The following is a 22,862-nucleotide window of genomic DNA, read 5'->3' as shown; positions in this document are numbered from 1 at the left end:
ACAATTCGATATATCCGGTTCTACATCTGGGTTACGTGTATTTCCGGCGTAAAAAATGGCTTACAATGCTCATAAAAATTGGTAGCTATAGCGTAAAAGTCGCGCATCACCTTTGAGGCAGCTGCTGTCCATGTTTTATACATATTTGCTGACAGCTGTATCTATGGTTTATGCAGCCCTACGCAGGCACTTCTTTTGTTCTTCGGCAGCTTCAAACGATAACAATGGTGGTTCTGTTCTCAGACCACCTGAGCGTGTGCCTGTTGCTACCGCCATCGAAGCCGAGTTATTATTTTTTTTTTCGTGAGTGCTAACCAGCCCAATAACGAGCACAGTTCAGTGCTACGCCAGTCTTCTAATCTGTTCTTCGATCACTACTTTTTCACTCCACTTGACGTGGGGAGACCTGCTGAATATGTTTTTATTTTTGCATGAAATAATCAGTGCATTCACACTTAGCAGCACTCTGAACTAAGGCGCGTGAAGTAGCAAGCGATGGCTTCTAAGCTCTGCTGGTTTCCTTAGGCTATCCCTTACAATAGCGCAACTAATAAGCCTCCGATCGCTTCTACTGCACAGGTTCTTCGGCAATTACGCCTTGGACGTGATTGCGAGATGCGCCTTCGGTACACGGTTAGACTCCCACTCGGACCAGACCAATGAGTTCGTCACCCGCACCAGGGAGTCCTTCTCTGGAACTGTGACACCTCGCCTCTTCATTTTCTGTGAGTCTACAGTGACAACTAAGTTTTTCTACTCATGTGCGCGTAAAATAGAAAATGACCGCTCACGTAAAATCACTATAGAGTTGTCAAGGAACACAGCCTGAAGCAAACACGATATAACAAACTCGCATGAAAAAGAAAAATGTCGCAGCTTATATAGTCGTCGATAGTCAGCCTAACCGACGATCCATAGCAAAAACGCAGTTCCTTTTCGCACCTGTGATGGTGGTGCGACCCGTTATTTTTTAATATTCTCCGCTATTAGACCCGTTGCCACCTTCAGTCGCTTCTTTCCCTTGAGCTGAGGGGTACCTTTCTGGGGCCCTTGTTAATATTCTCTTTAACATAGCCGGGCGCCGCGGCGAAACATGTAGGCTCCCTAGATCTTGCGGTCACGTTACGCCATCTGGCGCCCTCAAGGTAGCCTGCGGTTGCGTACAGCCGCCGCGAGGTAGCGGTAGGTGCTAGCGGTAAGCGGCAGCTGAATGCCAAAGGATTTGCTCCCATTCCGCAGTTTGTATTGAACTTCAGAGCGATACAATTAACAGTATTCCGCCGGGTAAGCTTTAAACAACGTGGTTTTCATGTGCAGCGCCTTGCAACCTCTATCACCTCTTTCGCTGCTAGAAAGCGCTTTCTAGACACTAACAGGTGGGCAGCTAAAGTATTTAAATACCTAAAAAGCGTTGGCTCACAATGGAGGAAAAGAACTAGGAAACTACCCCGTAAGTATGCTGGTCACAAGGACGAAGAAACAAAGAGCCTTAAGCAACAGGTGAAAGACACACAAGATAAAAATTGGATAAATTTTATGGAAAAGAAACAGCGTGGAACTATACCGAAAGTGGAAGAGGCAGATCAGGAAGGAAGCCTTCTTTAATAACTCAAGAGACAGTGCCCTACTTTTTAAAGCTGGTTCAGGGTGCCTTAGAACACGCAGCTACAAAATGAAATTTAACCACGAAGATGACACATATGCAGCATGTGTTAAATCCACAGAAACAATTAACCATCTTATATTCGAATTTGATGGTATCCACCCTGAAGTCGGTGCAGGCGCAGTCACTCTTCTGAGGCCTTGTGGTTTAGAGATACCAGTGGCCGAGTGAATGAACCTGCGGTGGAAGCTATAGCAAAAAATATGAAGATTAATTACTTAAAAGCAGAAAAGTAACTTAGGGTAGTAATGTAGAAGCAATAAAATTCAATAAATAGAATTATGGTATAGTTAAGCGATCTAAAAGAATAATTGAGATATAGGAGAAAAAACGAGCATGATAGCAACTGCTACCACCCCGTTTCAAAGAGGACGCTCCTATATTCTCTACATGTATCCACCGACGCGCGAATGCTCTCTTAGGCTGTAAAAAGTCTTGGTGCCTTACTCACTCGGCTACATCGTGAACGTGAGAAACTCGCCAAGTCGAGGCCGTTAAAGGGGTACTGGGAGCAGACATCAATCTGCTGCCGCTCATGGGATACCGCATTCTAATTGTAAGTATACCACTGGCATCTAAAGTGGTTATTTCGATAGCTAGGAGAGACCAATAAATGGCATCAAGCAGCTCGGAAAGTTGGGCGAGTTGATCTACGTTCAACAATTAGACTTGGCGAACACAGCTATTCCCTAAAAGAACGGTGTGGCAATCTTCCTAAGCACTGCCGCGCATGCAGCGAAAAAGAGGACCACATGAAGAAAAAGAAAAAGGGCTCGACGCTTTTTTTTTCAACAACCGCCGTACTTTTCGGACATCGCAACCAACTTGTTCGTGAAGTTATGGAGGGAATGTGAAAATTTATATTTCAATGAGCCCTTCGTTACAATGGAAGACTGTGAAATCAATTTTCTAGCCTTCACTTTGTACTGATATACGTGTTTTTTTTTGTTTTTTTTTTTTTTTTGCGATGCGTTGCACGTGTTGCATACAATTCTTTCTCTCTTTGACATGAGCTTCCGAGGGGGAGCTGCTTTTCTTTATATTTTAAGTGACTTGTATATATCGCGTGTTTCATCAATAAATTTCAGTTGTGCGTTAGCGCCTGTCTGCGCTGTCGATGATGTTTTGAAGTCACCTTGCTCACTCCGTGCATTTATTTCGAGATAAATATATAGCATATAATAGCGTACACGCGCTATAGCTTTTTTTCCATCAAGGGTGTATCAGACATGGGGTGGGAGTGGGATGGAAGACGGCCTCATCCCCCCAACAATATCTTTGCAATTGTGAAAATCTTGTATTGAATATATGGCTAAAGAATAATTCGCAATTTATATTTACAGTTGTACTCCCGGCCATCTCGCGGATATTCAAAATCCGACCCTTCCAGCGAGACACGTTTCTATACTTCATCAAGCTTTGCAAGAATATTATAAACAAGCGACGAGAACAAGACGTCGTAAGTAACTTTTCAAGCTTTGCACGGCGGCGGCCTTGGTACAATGTGAAGAGAGTACTGATGTTCATGTACACGTGAATGACACTCTTTTGTTACTCGCCAGCGCATTGAAGATTTCCTGCAGCTGATGATAGATGCCCAGGACGGAAAACTTTCCGCTGCCGCAGACAATAGCTCCGACCGTGACGGACAACTCTTCAACCTTGGCGGAGACCTGAAGATGGAGTCTACGTTTGCGTCTGATAGATGTAGGTATTTATGTATCGCCATAGGTAAAACGCACCTAACTCTCGACATGAATGCTTTAGCATTCCTCTTGCAATGATGTACTTAAAGTTGCGGCAGAGACGAAACCCAATAATCTATCATAGAATACATTGCCTTTGCTGTATCCGATATTGCATTTTCTCTTTATTACGTTGCGAGATAAGGCACGCAAGGGCAATAATGGACTCTTAACAGGAAATGATGCGCTTCCTAAAGATAGTTTCACCACATCTGAAGGGGATGGGCGAGCTCATGATATCATGTTCTGAACGTTGCGAAATAGTCTGCGTATTATTATCATTATTATTTTTAATATAACAGTTTCGTGAAGGGCATGGAACTGTGGTTATAAGGGACCCAGAGGTTGTATTGACGTTTAATAGTAAATGCAAGCACTTTGAAGTTGGTTGCAAGCTTAGTCTCTCTGTCAGCTGGCTACAACATCAGCATATCAACGACAGCTAGGAACTCCGCTATTGAGGTGGCGCTAGTTATTCGCAGTTTCGATTCGGCGCAGATAATGCCAGAGGAATACGAAGGCCAGCATGATCTCTGGCGATGTATGAGAAAAGATTGTGGTCGGTTCAGGGAGTGGAGGGCCTACTTTACCTGTAGTTGTGTCCAAATTGCTGTGTACAATTTTAGTCTCACTAAGTATTAGCGAAGGCTACTGACTCCTTAAGCCTACTGCTGCATGCTCTATGAAATAATTCCATGTTTCAAGTCACCATAGGGCTCCTGCAGAAATCTTTTAGACTGCGCTGCCGTATTGTCCAATATTTCCGAAGCGTTCGTTTAGTTCACATATGGCGAGCTATTGTTTGCACCAAGGTCATCCACGGCAGCTTGGTGCATTATGCGGTGCGCCTACACAGTTTTGCCTTGATGCTTTCGAAGGAGTCGTGCGCATCGATGTTGGAGACGACGGGCCATCATCTGCAAGGCGCATCCTCGTTTGTATCGAACGTACCATTTTTGCCAAAAGTAACCAGGCAGCGTGTCCCACTTCTCAGTCAGGTATTAGAGAATCTGTAACACTTCTGCAGCTGTAAATATGTGAGAAGTAAACGTGAGCACCTATCTTCATTTCTCAACAAGTTGTGATACTCTGGCAATTGTCCGTGTTTGCTTTGGAATAGAAGCGAGAACCAAAACATGCATCCTGGTTACTTTTGGCAAAGACGTACATACCTGGCTGTGGCATAGCGTTTGCGACTTATTCCTAATGGAGTGGGCACAGCAGAAAGTTTGCCAAGTGTGACGTTAGTGCAATATGCGGCAAATGTGGGACACAAATCAATATAATTCGCTTAAAGTTTCGCGTATATTCACGAATTGCATACACACGCATGCACGTGGAAGTAATTAAACGCTTGGTCTCCAATTTGTAGCGGAAAAATAAAAAAAAATGGTAGAAAATAAATTTTCCAGAATTATTACACAAAGAAGTCGAATACTTCCTGGAATCATTCATAAAATGGCAATTTTTCACGCACACCATCACACTTACACATACCCTATCGTTGAAATACTTTCGATTCGACCGAATAACAAGGAATAGTCCGAAGGTGACGACTACTTCCCTACATTGTGCGCTAGAATGAACTTTCATGGTGTTGTGACGTAAAAAAATCTTCAGCGCAAATGAAATTGCCCGAAGGCAAAAAGAAGGGACAGGAAAGAGCGCTGACTGACAACTAATCTTTATTGAGCAAAAACGTTATCAATAAATATGAGAACGGTGGCAGAACAGTTAGACGCAGTCAAACGTTACATGGTGTAAAGGGCCTTAAAAGCGATAAAAGAAAAAAACAGGTGATAAGGCTAAAAGATAATGAAACTCAAATATAATGTTAAGATATTCAGTTCACCTGGACGAAGCATTTAACAACGAATGAACACTGACGGAAAATGAATATGCGCGGAATCATTTCCAGAAAAATGAGATTAGTCAACGCGACATAATATAAAGGTTATAAGAGCGATAAAACAAAAACAGGGTGAAAAGCTAAAAGAAGATGGCTACTAAATACATTCCGTTCCGGACATAGTATACAACTAATAAGTACATGGGCGATGAATGATTCAGGCATGCGCGGTAAATAACTAAAAATTTAACAAAAAGCTTCCAAGAAGACAACTTCGCTCTCATAGAGAGTTTTAGACGCTTCACTCACACGTTGAATCTTTTTGGGTTTTAAATAAAGCTTCCTTTAATCCACGGCCTACGCAGTTTCGACTTCTGTCCAGAATCACGGTTTCAAGTAACCGAGGAACATTTCAAGTAACATTCTGCGCGAAGTGGGACTAACTACAACGAGGGCAGAGGATCTCTCTAAATGGCTCACCGAAAACGACAACAGTGGGAGTCTGCTCCGGTTCTTTACCGAAAATAATTTACACGAATTTCTATAATATGCCTTATGGCAAGCTTACGTAAAAAAAAAAAAAAAAAAAAAAAAGTAACCGAAGCATGCATTTACATTTGCTGCAATGAACCGCAAGATTGGATCCAGTACCTTTTCCAAGCAAGCGTTCGTGTTCCCTCAAACGTTCATTCAGGCATTTTCCCGTTTGTCGTATATACACACCTTGCCACATGTTAAAGGAACCTGGTAGATGCTGGCTTGGATCATGTTGTCACAGTTTCAAGCGCAAAACGAGCAAAATGTAGCCAAGGCAGGCACATGCACATGGAAAATACACATTAGGCCAATCAAGAGGTAAGTAAATACAGCCGCTAATGGTATGATGCTCAAGAACTGAGGACGCAGAAATCCAAGCAGCTTTCTCACAGTAAATAGACTGAATTCACTGCGGTGGAGCGGTGTGATATTGCATTATTAAGTTGTGTTTAATTTCAGCGCTGACTGAAGACGAAGCGATGGCGCAGTGCCTGCTTTTCTTCCTCGTTGGGAACGACACGAATTCTACGGTTATCGCGTACACCCTCTACTTGCTGGCTATCCACCCCGAAGCACAGGAGAAGCTCAGGGCGGAAGTGGACGAATGCTTCAAAATTCACGTACGTTGCCTGAGCCCTCAGTTCTTTTTATTTTTGTGTGTGTAATGGCTATCAACGCAGATCACTTAGTTATAAACTTCATATGAAATAAGAGACAAGCTAGTAACTCAGGAAAAACTCCCAAACCCTAGCGCAAGGGCAGAATGAGGTAATTAATACCACACGAAGTCAACACAAAGCGAACGAGGTTTGCACGGGAGCCTCAGTACACTAGCCAAGGTTTCGGCAAGCGGGGATTCCTTCCTCAGATATGAAGGCAAGTCCACTTGTCAAAACATTGGCTATAAGTGTACTAAAGCTCTTCTTCAGCCCTTGTTCGTTTTCTTTTAACCCTTTTAGAATGCATCTCTGTTTCATCGAGTAATGATGAGCAGTCCTGGTACTGCTCTTGCTTCGACCTTCTCATTACCAAAAAAAGAAAAAAAATGCTGTTTGAAAAAATCTGCTATTCTCTTTAAAAAAAATTTCCTTCATTAAAAAAAAAAAAAACTGGCTCTTTGTGATAGGCCTTTATTTCTGATTTGAAGTCATCAGAGCTAAGTAGAAGTTTTCGTCTTAGCCGCCTACAGAGAGGAAATATATTCAAGTGGACCGACATCTGCGGAAGACGATTTGTCAATTTCCATTCTTAACTCGAATCCTATGTATCGCCAAAACATACGGAGGCCATCGTAGAAGACAGTCATCATCATCAGCCGGACTATACCCACTGCAAAGCGAAGGTCTCTCCCATATTTCTCCAATTAACCTCGTTCCTATGCTATAGGGACATCTACTTGACCCTTGCGAACGTCTTAGCCTCATGCGCCCACCTAACATTCTGCCGCCTCCTTTGCTTCCCTTGGGATACAATTTTTTACCCTTAGCTACAATCGGTTATCCTTTCTTTGCACTAAATGCCATACCATGCCCACTTCTGCTTCTTGATTTAACTTAGATGGTCATTAACTCGAGTTATTTTTGTGGCCTATTCTGCTCGCTTCGTATCTCTTTCTTTTCTTTTCTTATCTTCTCTTTATTTTTCTTGAAAATAGAAAAAAGATGTGTCCAACAGTGCAGTCGGCAAAATATGGATGAGAAGGGAAGCAGTCTGTGACTGCCTTTTCGCTAGGAATACCCTCCCTCCCTCCCTCCCTCCCTCCCTCCCTCCCTCCCTCCCTCCCTCCCTCCCTCCCTCCCTCCCACCAACCTCGGGTTTGAAAAGAGAAGATCGTGATTGTGACTGAAGGTACGAAAACAGTTAAAGGGCGAGGACGCTGAATCTCCCGCTACGTTTATAAAATCTGTCCAGACTCACTAGTGTTTCTCAAATGGGTCGACAGCCATTACTGAAGAAGGCAAACACGCCTCGCGTGATGTAAGTAGGAGCTTAAGATCTCCTCTATTAAAACGCTTGTCAAGCTGCAAGAAATTAATGCCTATGGTTTGGTTATTTGAGAGGGTCAGTTTTTAAGTAACAAAGGTTAGGAGGCAATAAGTCTCCGTATACTATTTTTTGATGAATTAAGGAGCACCAACAGCCCGAAATTGCGCAAGGTATAAAATATTTTCAGGCCTCAAAATGTAAGCGAGTAATTCGCACCACAGTGGCGCAATTACGCACGTCTCGTAGAATGCTCCTTCCAGCTAAACCATTGAATCCTTAAACTGCAAAGTTTTGCATAGAAGTTGCATTTGGTAGTCAATATTTTTCATACCAATTTAGTGGTAGCTATCTAATTCCATCAGAAGCCGGATGTCCACGTCGTCAGCGGCGGCCGCGAAGTAAAATAAGTAGCTGGCCTCGCGGTGGCACTGGTTGTACCATCTCGTTTAGTTCATAGCAACTATGCAGTAGAAATTCGTCGAAAGAAGATACGCGGGCGGGATTATTTACGGATGGTTTGGAGAGCTTCATCAATTGCTTTATCAAAATATTCAGCAAAACGTAGCTTTGGACGAAACGAGAGTTGCACATTACTGAAAAAATAAAAAATTATGTTGATGTTCCGGCTCTCAACACGGGGGAAGTGGGGGGGGGGGGGGGGGGGGGGGCAGAACGTCAACAGAATTCTGTTTTTTTTTCCCACTGGTCGGCGACGAAATTCCGTCCTGTTCTCACCTTAAAAACTCTGGGTTTCTCTCTTACCCATCACTTTTATATCCCCTCACCCCCTTCCCCCAGTGCAGGGAAGCAAACCGGTTCCTTCTCCTGTTAACCTCCCTGCATTTCTTCTTCCTCCTCCTTTTTGATGACAACTGCCCTGAATTCGGAGAGTTTGTGTCTTCCGTAATAGATGTTTTCTGAGCTTAGAATGTCTTAACTCGTATTATAGCTTGGCAGCATTGTGGCTATGTTACAGAGGGAGCCATGCTCCCCCCTCCCCCCCTCCCCCCCTCCTTCTCTCTGAGGGCCACAATAACATACAAGAGAATAAAACTGATGAACGCCGCCGCAAATATCCCTGAACCCTACGGTGAATGCCGTCCGTCGACTGTCATGGCGTCGCGGTTAATCAACTAGAAACTGTCATGTTTTGTATCACAGCAATTTACTGATAAACGCCTTTCGAGCACCGCTAGTAAGCAACGCGTGAAGCGATCGGATGAATCCATATCGCCATAATGACAGCAAGAGTTTGGGTGGGCTACATGGGTAAGCACGAGAGGGGAGCACGACGCGGTCGCTTGTATTTACCGTTGGGATTTTTTTCTTTGGGTACATTGAGGATAGTTAGCCTTTTTGATCGTCATGATGTGAATTCTAGAAAATAAAGAATAAAAGGCGTAATGGGTAAACAGAATCAATGACAGGAGCAAGCCAGTTACATACAGCCCTAGTATATGTGTTTCGCTCGTCGCTTCGACTGACAGTATGAGTGTGGCCATGGTCTGCGCCTTCCATTTGTAGTGAAAGGATTGCCTCAAATTCTAGTCAACCATGTCAAAAGATTTTGTCAAATTGTAGGCTTTCGTTATTCAAATTGTTTACAAGCTTAATGGCCTTACTTACACTAGCATTATTTTTTCGTTTTTTTTTTGTATATCTGACAAATATTTGGTGTAAAACTGACCAAGGGTGCTCCGAAGAGCATCGCGATGTTTTGGGGTCGACATGGCTCATCCTTCATTGGTGAGTCACTAGAGACATAAAAACACAAAGGCATATTTCTGAATGATCTATTACCTAAATGCCAAGAAAGGGGTCACTGCGGTCTGAGTGGCACGAATGACTTCCAGGTTTCCTCAGAGTTAGTTCACGTTCAGTTGGAGTTGGTTCATATCTCGGTTTGGAAGAGTTAATTCACATTCGGAAAGTATTGGTTGCACTAGCTGAGCTGGTACAGAAGAAAAAGTAATGAGCGAGATAACAGCGGCAGGGAGCAAGAATCCCGCATTTCTGCGGAGCGCCCTTTCACCACTTATGCTTTCGCTAACATATCTCATCCCCCCTTTATATGAACTCAGGGAGATCACTTGAGCCTGGACGTGGTGACAAGCCTCCAGTACCTTCACTGCGTTGTTTCAGAGGCGCTTCGAATGTACCCGCCTGCTACGCGGTAAGTCTGCGTCTCCACACTCAGTGTCTCGCGGGACGTACTGACCGAGAACATCTGTTGCAGCCGAAAGTGGGAAAAAATAATATTTATTTGAAGTGTTAAGGAGTCTCCGCTTTATAGCCGTCTGTAAATCAACCACTGTACAGCGTAACGAAGAAGTTCTCGTTCCACATAACGTTGAGAAGCGTTTGTGTACAGCTGCCTAGCTGACAGTCCCTCCACATTCCTCTTATACCTTGCATTCTGTTTGTTTTAATTCAAACTGAACGGAAAGCATAATCTAGGAACCATCGAGATGTTTGGATGAAATATTCAAATTGGGGAAGCAAACGATCCATTTTCGCTTTAAATGTCAAAATTAACTGCTAACTGCGCTTCTTGAAAATAATGACGCGTGGCTTTATTTTTTTTTTATTATGAAAATAGTCAGATGCAACATCGTTACAATATCTCTGGGAAATCATTTTTTTTTTTTTTGTGTGTGTCAGGTAACCTTGATGCTAGAGAGAATCAGTATAGAAATGTTAAGTTCAGCTGTCTGAAATTGAGAATTATGTTTCTCGACAGCTGGTACAAAAAAAAAAAAAAAAGAAATGAATAGAGCAACAAACAAAAATGTTTGGCATAGAGTTCTTATCCGTTACCGAACATAGGATCAGAATGCTGGAAAAAGGAAATAGTTATTACATGCCAATGAGCATCGCATCTTTGCCATGTGGCCGCTTTCTGGTTCTTTTTTCAGTCTGGAACGAACCCCATGTGAAGACTATCTTCTAGGCGACACCGGAGTGAAGGTGCGGAAAGGCGACCTGATTCGGATTCCCATCTACTCCATGCACTACGACCCGGAGTACTTTCCAGACCCGTACACTTTCAGGCCAGAAAGGTAAGTGGGAACAGTGCCCGAATCTCGGCTCTCTTTCTTGTAAGTGCACATTCAAATCTTGGTCACTGAATCAACTGTTAACGTCGCAACAGTGATGTACTGCACGCCATCTCGAGTGGACCGTCGTCAGTACAATTTGATGCTGATGAAATAAACGTTTTCCAATCCATTCTAACTGTTAAGAATTTTAGCTTTCTCAATCGCTGGATGGCGTCGCAGTTTCGTTTTTTATGCGCACGAGGCGCTTGGGGCCATGGGTGCCAACTTCTTCTGTGCCTTCCAAATATAAATAAATATAACGTTTATTATCAACCACACTTTAAACGAAACTTCTCTACCATGCGCTCCTAGCCACTATAGGAGGCACTCAAGCGACGTCACGGGCGCAATTTTGTGGTGCAGAGCCTAAGTTCAGCATTGCAAGCCGAAAGAGATAATGTTAAGCCGATTGTATATGCCTACAGGCTTATGCTTCGCTTCATGCATCACAATATGGCCGCCACTGTGGGGACGGAGCACACTCCCTATAGTTGTCAGCTTATGATTTGGAAGTACAGTACAAAAGGCGCCGACCTTAGCATCGGCTACAACGTATTATGCAACGCTAGTTCTTCTATAAAGCATGTTATGACGGCGGATAGCCATTGAAATGCTTTTTTGTCATTGGACAGGATTTCCCATTCACTACCACGGAAATTAAAGATTCTAGGAAGTTGAACTGAGCCCATAACATGCGATAGTTTTGTATTCACAGCCTAATTTCGGTAAGCAATTGCTTGTAAACTGTTACCAAACGTAGCAAAATATTTAAAAAACAATTAGAAAGCGATCAACACAAAAGCTTCACAAAAATGAATTATTGTGTATGAAGTCGACGCACCAATACAGCAATAATACGAGCTATACGTGTGGAAAGAATGCGTTCAACTATGCATGCCTTGCATACATGCAGAATGGTTTGATCATGGTGCCAAATTAAATGTTTACCAGCGACAGTATTCAAGACGCTGTTGGCTCAAATTTGATAAAAAGAGCAAATCACAAATATTTGAGAATAGTAAAGCAAATGACAGCTCGCTTAAGCTCACGAAGAAGACCAGCTATATTAGAGTTGATAGACATGAGTGCGCCATTTACCACGTCACCGCAGTGATGACCTAGTGGTTAGAGTACCGTCTTCTTGTCTCGGAGGGATATTTAAGTGGATGCAGCTAGCACAGGACCGGGTTACCTGGAGGAATATGGAAGATGCACTTGTCCTGCAGTGGGTATAGTTAGGCTGATGATGATGACATTTAATCAAACGGAATCCATGTCATTCGAGCGCATTTACAAGTCCTCTTGACCACAAAACACCTGTACGTTTTAAAATGAACTGCGCATCATTATTATGGAATGCCCCTCAGACTTATTTAATCAGTAAATTAGAATGATTTCAAAATAATGGTGCCCGGTTCATCTCATCAAAGTTTGCACGAACATCTATAGTTACGAGAACTATCACTCAACCTCAGCTCTTTGAAAAATGAGATGTATTTTCAAATGTCTAATATTTTGTATCGGTATTATGACGCAATCTCGTCATTTTCTACCTCTCGTGTCAAACCTGTTCATTGCATTTCTCACATCCCGGCAACAACTTCAATAGCCCATAGTTGCTCGTACTGAGTGGCTTCGTCAGTCACCGCTCTTTCTCGCTATGCATCCTTGAAAAAGCTGACGGAAATCACTGCATAGGTTATGAGCAACGATAATTTTTTTCCCAAAGGGACCCCTTCATTTGAAATATGAGACAACTGGCCCAACACGGCGTGTCTTTATAATTTGAATTGATCATTGTTTTTTATTCATTTCTGCTATTCTTAACGATCTATGAATACGACCTGTTACCTTTTGGTTATGTGAATAAATATATTTTTAATAACAAAAAATGAATATGTTTATATTTTCAGGTTAGGAATTGTGTATAAAATCTGCAGAAAGCCTCTTGATTATTTTATAAGAGCTGGGTAGTACTGTGCTCGTATAGTGAGAACGCATATATATCCCGTTAGGCATTCGGAGGTGCATCCACGATAGAATACTTTCTCAGGGTCTGAAGGAGGGAGCGGACGTAGGCTCCGCCGCCGTTATTTTGAAGAACGAGACCGAGGAGTTAACGCTGTCAAACGTACTTCCGCGAGAAACAGAAAGAACAATCAGGAAAATTTGACGTGCACTCTACACCCAGTCCTTGAATTTTGATAAGCATTGTTAGCAATGTTGCTTCCTGAATTTAAACAAGATGCCACTATTGTGCTCGTCTAAACTGCACTGTACAAAATTCTAGCATTGTAGTGATGTCATTACTTATGGTTCATGTAATTTAGCCTTTACAATATCACCCTTTCAGACACTCCACATGCCATCAGTTAGTAAGCAAATAAACAAATAAATTAAATAAATAAGCATCATCGGCCGTAAATGTTACCTCACTCGTACACTTCCTCGCAGGCTTGAACTTTGTGAATCTGCTTTTTGATTTTGACTCTCTCAGGTTCAACGAAGAAAACGTGGAATCGATCGTGCCGTACACGTACCTGCCGTTCGGTGCGGGACCCCGCAACTGCATCGCAATGCGCTTCTCCCTCCAGGCCGTCAAGCTCTCTGTGATTCACGCTATTCGCAACGTCAAGTTGGTTAGGACCGAAAAGACCAAGGCAAGTAAGGTGCTCTGTAAAATGAGAACATCGTAGCCGCCTAATGTTTCTAGTTTGAAAACTCGTAATCATTTGTCATGTAGCTTTTGTAGGAAGCATTAATATTTCACGACTGGCCTCAGTAAATTGAGATTTTTTTTTGAAATTATACTTGGCTGATTATATTTGTTTAAGAATTTTCTGGTCCTTCCCTACCGCGGTTAATAACTTAAGATGTAGCACTTAAAGATGTTTTAACAATTCTTTTCAAAGTCAGCTTGCAAAAAAAAAAAAAAATTGTCTCGCAGGTGCCCTTGGAGTTCCTGAACGGATTTCGGCTTCTCACTGCAAAAGACATCACGCTTGGAATAAGAAAGAGAGATTAGAGGGGAGCTCCACTTTTCTTACACCTGAAACCAGCGTTGCATGCAAAGTGCAAGAATATGTAATCTTTAATATCACATCTCTCTAAAAATAAAGCATGAACTATAACTTACTCCTGAGTAGAAGCTCACATTTCTCGTGTATACTTCACGCATCCCCCGTGAGTAGAAGCTCACATTTCTTGTCTATACCTCGCGCACCCCCCCCCCCCCCCCCCCCCCTCCCCTCCCTCTTTTTTTTTTTTTTTTTTATTGTCACACCGTTCAGGGGCTAACGACCGCTGACGTGCTTTTTTTTTCTTTATTATTGTTTCGTTAAGGTAGGGACAGTTTTTGACATTCCTATAGATATGCACCGCCGCGGTGGTGCAGTGGTTAGGATCTTGAGGTAACAGCGCGGAACGTGGACGGGAGCACAAGATTAGAAGACGACACAACGAGCGCTGTTACGACACAACGTCCCCGTTCCGCGCTGTTACCTCAAGATGCATAACCAACATGCCCAAGCTGCTATTCAAGTGGTTAGGATGCTCGACTGATGTACCCAAATATGTGGGGTAAAGCCCGGCCGAGGCGGTTGCTTTTCGATTGAGGCGAAAAGCAAGGCGCCAGTGTGGTGTGCGATGTCAGTGCGCGTTAAAAAATTTCAATTGGTCAAAATTTCCGGTGCCCTCCACTACGGCGTCCCTCATAGCCTTTGTCACTTTGGGACGTTAAACCTCATTAAATTAACGTAATAAATTATGCGCTGATAATATATGTCTTCAGCAAGAACAGTTCGGACTGTCGACACGAGCAATGTTTTTATTTTCTATTCTTATTCTTATTAGCTGCAGGTACACAAATTTTGGTAACAATGATTTCCCGTAATAGAAACAGCGTCGAAATCAAGAAGCTGAAAAAGTTTATCGTGATTGACTCACCAACGCTCACTGCAGGAGAACGCCACCTTCCAAATGCCCCCCTTTAATACTGTTTCGTGCCACTCTGGCCTAATTACTCCTGGAAACTTTCTAATCACGAAGACTGGTCTGAATCTCTAAAGCTGGTGATAGGCTTAACATATTGTAGAGTCCGGTGCTCAACTCCTAACGATCACCGCTTATCTTGACTTTGTACCCCATGCCCTGGCCATGCCCATTTGCTCTGCGATATAATTACTCGCGTTTGTTTGGTGACCCATTCTGCTTTTTTTTTTTTTTTTTTTGTCATTCCCCGGTGCACCCATCATTTTCCTCGGCAAACTACTAAGGGGTGATGGCAATCTACTGCTCTCGACCTGAGGTGCCTACGAAATTAATTCCACGTCTCTTATCGTCGGATGGCTGTGGAGGTTATACTCGCCGGCAACGCAAACAAATACGACCGCATTAACGCTACGCCGTTCACGGCTTCGTTATCCAGAAAACCCGGCGCCTGTGTAGTCGCTGCTGTAAGCAAGAAATACAAAGCATGCCTCTTGTGCGTGGTAGCTAGCAAGTGAGAAGGCTGCACAATGGCTGGAAAGTTGTGTAAGATTACGACACCACATGACATGACCGAAATGGCAGGAGCTGTCAGCTCGGGCAGCTCCTCGGAGATGAGAGGAGCTTCCCGAGCTGACAGCTGCTGACAGTGCTGTCGCATCATACTCTTAAGGCGGAGCTTCAGTGTTCCGCAAGTGGTTCCCCCTGCTTTATGCTGTCTACGCAATAAAAAGGATGACAAGCACCACAGAGACAAAGAAGAGAGGACGTTCAACGAACGTTGCTTTGGAGTTTGCAGGCATTGCTGGTGGTTCGTTGTCAATTAAGCGCATCATCACCGAAAACGTAGTAGCACGCAAACAGGTGGCCTATGGTGGCTTAGATATTTCGATGCTCACCAGCTGGCCATGAGGTTGCGAGATCAATTCCTGGTCTAGTGACCGCAATTCGACGTAGTCCAGAATTAAGATCTACCTGACCATGACAATTAATTGCTTACACGGTGGAATGAAAACTTCACCTATTCCGAACGCGTGCAGGAGGCTCGTACCACCAGGTACACAATGTGAATATGGAGACGCACAGCTGACTCGATGCAAAAAGGAGAGTATAAGATGAATGAATCTTTAATAAAAGCCAGTTCTGCACGAAGACATATGTCACACAATACGTAGGCAGCTCCTAGGTAAACGTTACTGAGCGCTAGCCCACGCAATGTACTGCGATAGAGTGATAATGGGCGTACCAGAGTCTCACTTTCGCGAAGGCCGTGCCCGCGGTACTGTGAGATAAGCAGAAGCTTTCCTTGGTCACCTTTTGTGTCAGTGTGTGTCAAAATGTCCCAAAAAATTTTTGTGTGAAATTTGCTGCAGTATGAAAGGTATTCAAGTACACGGAGGAAATACAGCAGCTCATTATTTGCCGATTAATGGTGCTCGTTCAGCCAGCTTGAAACGCGGAATACGTCTGAAGTCAATAGCGTGCTTCATTTAAAGTTTTTACCTACCTGTACATATATTCGAAGGCAGAAAAGATGGTAGCTCAACGAAGGGAGCCTGGGCTAATGGCTGGCAGAGCTGTGTTTAAAATATGCGGATTTCGTGATTTTGCTCCTCACCGACAATATTGGGTCATACTTTTCTGTCATAAAAATTATTAGTTAAACGACTAGTACAAATGGCTTCAATCAATATCTTTATTATTTAAGTATTGTTACCCAATACTGCCTTCCTCCGTTGTAAATAAAAATTGCATCCAGTGCAATTGTTGCAATGCATTCCTTGCTACTGGAGAGCTTATGAGAATTCACACAAAACTACAACTGCAAATGCTTTTATTTTCTTTAGTTGCGTGCTCTAGTTAAGTTGATGCTTCAGTTTTGAGTGATTGGGCGGCAAAGGAAGCGCAAAAAAAGTTCTCGCAAAGTACCCTCCCTCTCACTTTGGTTACATCACACCATTTGACTTCATGATTGCGTCTATTTTTACATGATTTAACCTCTTTTTTTATGGTTAGCTAAACAAACTGACAGATTAAGTAGCGTAGGACTATGTGTGTAAACGACGAGTGCTATCTCTTTCTTTTGCCGCCCATGGTAGCGGTATCTCAGCTGTGAGGAAGTAACCAGTGACGGCTGTTCAGGAGCTATCGCGATGGGCTCTCAACCAAGCTTTGAGGGATAGAAACCAGGCAGCGGTGGCAACATTCCTTTGATACTGAAGTACTAACAATGCTCTTCCAATAATAACTACCAGTATGCGTGAATAAACCTTGATGTAGATGCAATTAAAATGAACTCCATCAGTAGGCGTTTCCGATAGCCCACCTGCGGCTTTGGTGCGTGGGTACCACGCGTCGGTACGCGGTACCTTTGGAGCGGTGGCGTTGTAGGTTTGGTAGCTCGCATACCTTACACAGAAAACTGCACCAGCGGATGACGTACCATAATATACATTATCGCAATACACCGCATGATGCTGTAAGCTCTTTGCAGATGGCAGATAACATGCTGAAATTGAGGGATGCATTGATTAGCGAACAGTAAAATTTAATCGTCCTTCAATGCGACAAAGCTTTTCAGCGCTAGCTTTAGACGGGGATCTTACATGAAAAGCGTTATGGGTAGTTATGAGCTGAAAAACAATGCTTTCGGAGTCGATCAACAAAACACCGATAATAGACTCGTGCTTTTCCTACCCAAAGAGCCTTTCTGCATGGTTTATTTGCTGCCGCGATGGCGTCCGACAATTGGGGCTTTCCTTCATTGCTCGGATGAAAAACACCGCGCTTTATTTGCGGAGCTCACCGCCACGGGCGTCTGGCTGTCGTTTTATATCTGGTGAGATGACGCGTGGCCACATCGTTTGGAACGCTCCGTTGCGGAATGCCGCGAGGGCATCCGGCGCTTTTTGTCGGGAGTGGCCCCTTTGCGTCACTGTCCCACTGGCTTCCTCTTCAAGGACAACCGCACCGGTTTCAGACATCGCGCAATGGACGCGCGCGTGTGGTGCCTACGCTGCCTACGCGACGGCCTTGCAAGCGGTCGCACTGGGCCCAACTAGGTCAAGTTGGGTGGTGCATTCCCGCCGGTGAAAGCTGCAGGAAGATAAAGGTTCCGGCGACCCTGTAAAATGAAGTTGTATGCTCATTCAGGTGTTACGAAGTCATGTATATTTTTTGTGTACATTTACGCACTTATTTCTATCAACACCTTTAGAAGAAGTGGTAGGACGCTGTTCATCGTGTTTGGGGCTTGCAGCAACGTGTTTCAGTTTCCAGAATGCTTAGAGCTGCAATCCATGCCAGTGTGAGCAATCATAGACATATAATAAATGTCTCTTACATTTTTGACTGATCAAGCACACGATCGCGAGCATCTAGATCAGTCAACTAGTCTCCAATTCTTCTCATGTTATATGTGCAATGGCGTCCTAGATGTAAGATGCCGTTGAGGGGTGCAGTAAGCTTAAACATTTCTGGTAAAAAGTATCGCGTTTAAAAGCTTACGATCAGGAAGCTCTCTTTCTTATTCAATCGCTGGGTGGAGTACATGCGTTCAGTTTTGCACATTGTGCGAGTTTCTTCACAGTCTGGTCTCGAAGAAATGAGCAGATTAGAGTGCAACGATTACGTTTTAACGCAGGATAAAAAGGGAAGAGGTTTTCCTTGTTGCCATGACGAAACCGCGAAATTTGATGATAACTGTGGCGTTAGTAGTAAATATTTTTCATTTTGGCTATACGTAACAGGTAGAGAATTTACCTGATTTTTTACGTTATAGAACGGCTAAAAAGTCGATGTCCTGAAAATATGTTCACCGATATAAATATAATTTTAAGGCAAGTTGAAGTCAAAAAACAGTTCATATAAAACATTTGAAATTGTCGATACTAGTGAAGTTTATAAGTTAAAGTAACTCTTCCTATAGTCATTATCACCATTTCAGCTATGTGCAGTAAACCGTCCGGTCCCTGCCGGTTGGTTAACCTCGACTTTTCATTTTAAAAACTCACATAACCAATTTTCCGTATAGTCTCGATGTATAGGATTTATTAATTAGGTAACCGACATTCCTCAGTCGGGTGCAGCGTTCGGCAGCTAGAAACTAAAGAAAAAAGCAACCAGGGAAGCAAGTTCGCTCGGCTGTCGTTACTTGCACATTGCGCCACGTGCACATCCTGGTCCCGGCAGGCGTGGGGGACGCCCGTCATGCTAATACTAATCGTTTTTCTCGTTCGCCATTAAAACTATCCACCTTTATTTTCCCAGCTGCGTGCTCTCGTTTTCATCCGCTTTGAGTACATTAATGCGAGAGTGAGTGGAAGAGACCTTGCGGAAAAGCTAGGGCCACCTGTCATCGAAAATTGAAAGCTTCGCCGACACTTTTCCTTGGAAAGGGATTCTCGGCTAATATGCGCAAGGCAGCGTTCGGAGACTGACGTGCGCTTGGATCTTCGCTTTAGTCCTGTTGTTTTGCTGAAAACATGCGTCTGCTGATGAAAAACGATGGTATATAAGGAGGATATCACGTTTTCGTGTTAAGAAATGGTGTGGAGCGCAGGCATCTTGCGTCGTAGCCTTAGGAATGACTAAGTATGGGTAATTCGTACGTGCACGTTGCCACCTCAACTGTTCGCTGAGCGGCTGGGGCCTAAAGGAGGAATTGAGGTCATATCACACACTTCGAGGTGAATCTTCATATCTACGTTTTGGTGACAGCGGCGCACGCACAGTCTGTGAGGGGCGCAGTGTTGATGCGGCAACGGCATGGTTCGCTGATGGTAAGGGCCACATCGTCTGAATGCACTGAGATTGCACAGCTGGGTAAATATTTCGGTTAGAACTATCTCTCTTCTGCAGAACTCTGAGTTACGAAATGAGCATGTATTGCATGAGCGCTTATGCGCGGACTAGTGTACCACTGTAATGAGATGCACTTTTGTGATACTCGTGTATGTTCCTGTGTAGGCTATCTTGATAGGGCGGGAGTTTCTGCTAACTTTGTACAGAACACATAACTGGTCAGTAAACGTCCCGTTGTAGCATCCCAACCACGCTCGCGCTGAAACGGGAGAGCTTCGCGTACTGACGGGCCGAGTGTCGGTTCTGAGGCTGCATTCTGCCGTGCTCCAGCTGTTCAGATAGCACAACTAAATTGCCATTGTTGTTATTTGAAGTTCATACTAATATACAATATTAAGCTTTCACAGAATACATGCGTTTGTTGATGGCAGAGCTCTCATGGAACCGAGATGTGGGCATTTGGCAGTAAGGGGGAAATACAGCAAGGACGCTCGTTTCAGAACGCCTCGGCGCGCACAACTGGCCCCATCAATGGCTTCGCCTTTCGCATATTGTATGTCGTCGTGGCCTATCATATATACTTGCAAGTGTCGCTATTGCAAGGTGTGTGCTTAGCTTGTATAGAAACGCGTTGCAGTTAAATGGCTGTGATGAGGCTTTGTGTGCAATACTGAAGAATACTGGGTTGCTTTGCTTCTTTTTCAAGGCTTAGTGAAACCTGGTAGCATATAGCAGGGCTGCTGTTGAGTGCTGCTGTTAGGGCACAAGATGCTCCTTTTACTCCAAGTCGATAATCCTTGGTGGAGGTATATAACTCCCTCCACCAAATCACTTCCTCGCCTCGAGGCTGAGATAGCCCTTTCTGCAAGTGATGTGGCTCGAGAAGGAAAACAGAGAAGCTAAAAACGGACTACGGCACCGACAGACCCGTAAACGGGAGAGGAAAAAAGCGCGTCTTCGCAGAGGAGCTGGCCAAGAGAGCGCCACTTACAGTGTTTCTAGAGTAGGCGACGCGTACTCGGGGATTGGCCATGACGTAGCCAGGCGGCTTTTTTCACGTAACTGACTTTCTTCTTTAATTAATAATGTGTTTGCTCGAGCCGCGGACACACACACGGCGAAAGCGAGACAAGCAGCTCACACAATCCGCCGCACAACAGCGCAAGTATGCGCGGCTAGGCAGCGCTGGGCTGGGCTAGCTGGGTCATGTTTCCCAACCAAAACCAAATCACCTACAGAGGGCGCTAGCTGCGCCTTCGTCGCGCATGCGCAGAAGCTTTTCCGTAAATGGCCCATTATTCTGTTCTGACTTGTGCGGGCAACCAGACAAGAGACGTGAGCATTGCCGCCACACACTTTATGAAGTGGCATGTAAATATTTAGCCAAACTGCTGCTGTTTGCCGTCCGGAGCTAGCGGCACAGCATCTGAAATTACTAATCGCGCAAGTAAACAGTATCGCTGTATGCAACGTGAGGTTACTATCGGCCATGATGCGAGGGTGACAGTAGGCATGGAGCTTTTCAAATGTGTTCGCCTAGAGAAAGTAGGCAGAGTACAAGACAACGGCACAACTGTTTAGGCAGTTCTGATACAACGCCTGCCAAGCATAAATATAAGGTAAAAGTGAAAAAAAAAAAACAAAAAACAAACAAACAAAAAAGCGTAAATAATGGTTATACCGGCTACAGTTGTCTATCCTACACGTGAAAAGCTGCAAGCATTGAAAATTGTGGTTTACTCAGTTTCCTCAGTTTCCGGGCGCTTTAAGCACAGGGCGACCGAAACAGCTTTAAGAGCAGGAAATAGGAGAGCTCGAAATGCCGCAAAGCATCGGCGCATAATCGCACACGAGCAGAAATCTCGGGACTAGGAAGAGCAGTACAGCCAAGCCTTGGAATATCAGTAGGCTGTACTGCATAGAAACAGTGTTTTCGCCTCAATGTTCGTGCATGCTTTCTTCCTGTTCTGGCGTTGTCTTTAAAGAAAGAAGGCATACGCATGCGTTTGCTTAGTGGTAAGTTCTCATAGCTATTTGCTAAAACATATGACCATATCAACGACCTTGTATAATTTGTATATCAACAGAGCTGGAAATTAGGCTGGCAAGGGTCGTCATTTCATGTCGGCAGCGGTGGTTCAGCAATAATGGCGTTCGGCTGCTGATCCAATAGTAGCGAGATCAAATCCTGGCAGTGGCAATTCGATGGCTACCAATGCGAAAACGCGCGTATACTGTGCCAGCCGTTAGGGCAGGATGGAAACTTCAGGCCTTTGGCCTTCATGCTGACAATTTCACGTCCCTGGCAGGAAAGCTAAACTTCAAGTAAGAAACGCAGACAACCGACACTCTTGTACAGAAAATAACTGTTTACGAAGCGTACAGCGTAATTCGAGAACTGAAACGGACCGCGTATGCCCTCTCCACTAGTAGGGGATATACGTGAGCCACCTGTTTCACCGTTTCAAGAGGTCATGGTGGCTCTTCATTTTCTATTAGAGTCTTTCTTTCATGGCTCAAACTTCTACATGCCCCTCTTTCTCTTTCTGCATCTCTCCCTGTAAGTTCAGCTTGAGGAAGTATACAGCGCGAACGGAGACGACGAACGAGGAAGTACACAACACAAGCGCAACACAGCGCTTGTGTTGTGTACTTCCTCGTCCGTCGTCTCCGTTCGCGCTATATATTTGTTCAAGATGAACGTAACCCAATTTGCCCAACTTGCCATCCTACTTCCCATAAATTCTGTAAAAGTGAGTTAAAGCACGCAGCAGACACATGCACCACCGGGCTGCCGTTGCCACCGCTACATTGTTAGAAGCGGAACCGGATTTGGACCAACCGCTGATAAACTACGACGGCGCCTCACTGTGGCTAAAGTGAGCGTCGAGGTGATTAGAAAGTGCGCTTTTATCAGCACAAAAACAAACTCCACGGCAAACAAAGTGCTGAGGGAGTGCCCTGACAAAGGTTGCTCGGACGTACATATTAGCGGGTCCAGTAAGTCGCCTCTTCTTGGGTGTCCTGAGCAGACTGTCCTCATGGCGATAGTTGGTGTCCTTGACAACACTTGAGCCATCATATATTGCTGATAGCATATTGGATAGAGGGCCTTTTTTGAAGGACGTTTAACTCCTCGTTCTTTCTTTGTATCTGACTGTTGTGAAAATAGTTCGAAAACACTCGCCGAATAG

General features: G+C 44.1%; 1 protein-coding gene and 1 long non-coding RNA gene across 2 annotated transcripts in view; one reads left to right on the top strand and one right to left on the bottom strand.

Annotated features, from left to right (window-relative positions):
• Window positions 1–14,013, top strand: part of LOC146185053 (cytochrome P450 3A21-like) — a 37,317-nt gene extending 23,304 nt beyond the window's left edge. The window contains exons 7-14 of the mRNA XM_084606040.1: window positions 580–725; window positions 3,007–3,122; window positions 3,226–3,370; window positions 6,254–6,414; window positions 9,862–9,953; window positions 10,696–10,839; window positions 13,376–13,538; window positions 13,826–14,013. Coding sequence (XP_084462166.1) covers window positions 580–725; window positions 3,007–3,122; window positions 3,226–3,370; window positions 6,254–6,414; window positions 9,862–9,953; window positions 10,696–10,839; window positions 13,376–13,538; window positions 13,826–13,903 — 1,045 coding nt within the window. The 3' untranslated portion in view covers window positions 13,904–14,013. The remainder of the gene's footprint in view (window positions 1–579; window positions 726–3,006; window positions 3,123–3,225; window positions 3,371–6,253; window positions 6,415–9,861; window positions 9,954–10,695; window positions 10,840–13,375; window positions 13,539–13,825) is intronic.
• Window positions 1–22,862, bottom strand: part of LOC146185048 (uncharacterized) — a 310,168-nt gene that overhangs the window by 131,653 nt on the left and 155,653 nt on the right. The gene's annotated exons all lie outside the window — the stretch shown is intronic.

The sequence above is a fragment of the Amblyomma maculatum genome, chromosome 6 (genome assembly GCF_055883805.1).
Source record: "Amblyomma maculatum isolate TAMU_Amacu chromosome 6, ASM5588380v1, whole genome shotgun sequence".
Taxonomy (NCBI): Eukaryota; Metazoa; Arthropoda; class Arachnida; order Ixodida; family Ixodidae; genus Amblyomma; species Amblyomma maculatum.
The sequence above is the reverse complement of the archived record's forward strand: the minus strand, read 5'-3'. Positions and strand labels throughout refer to the sequence as shown.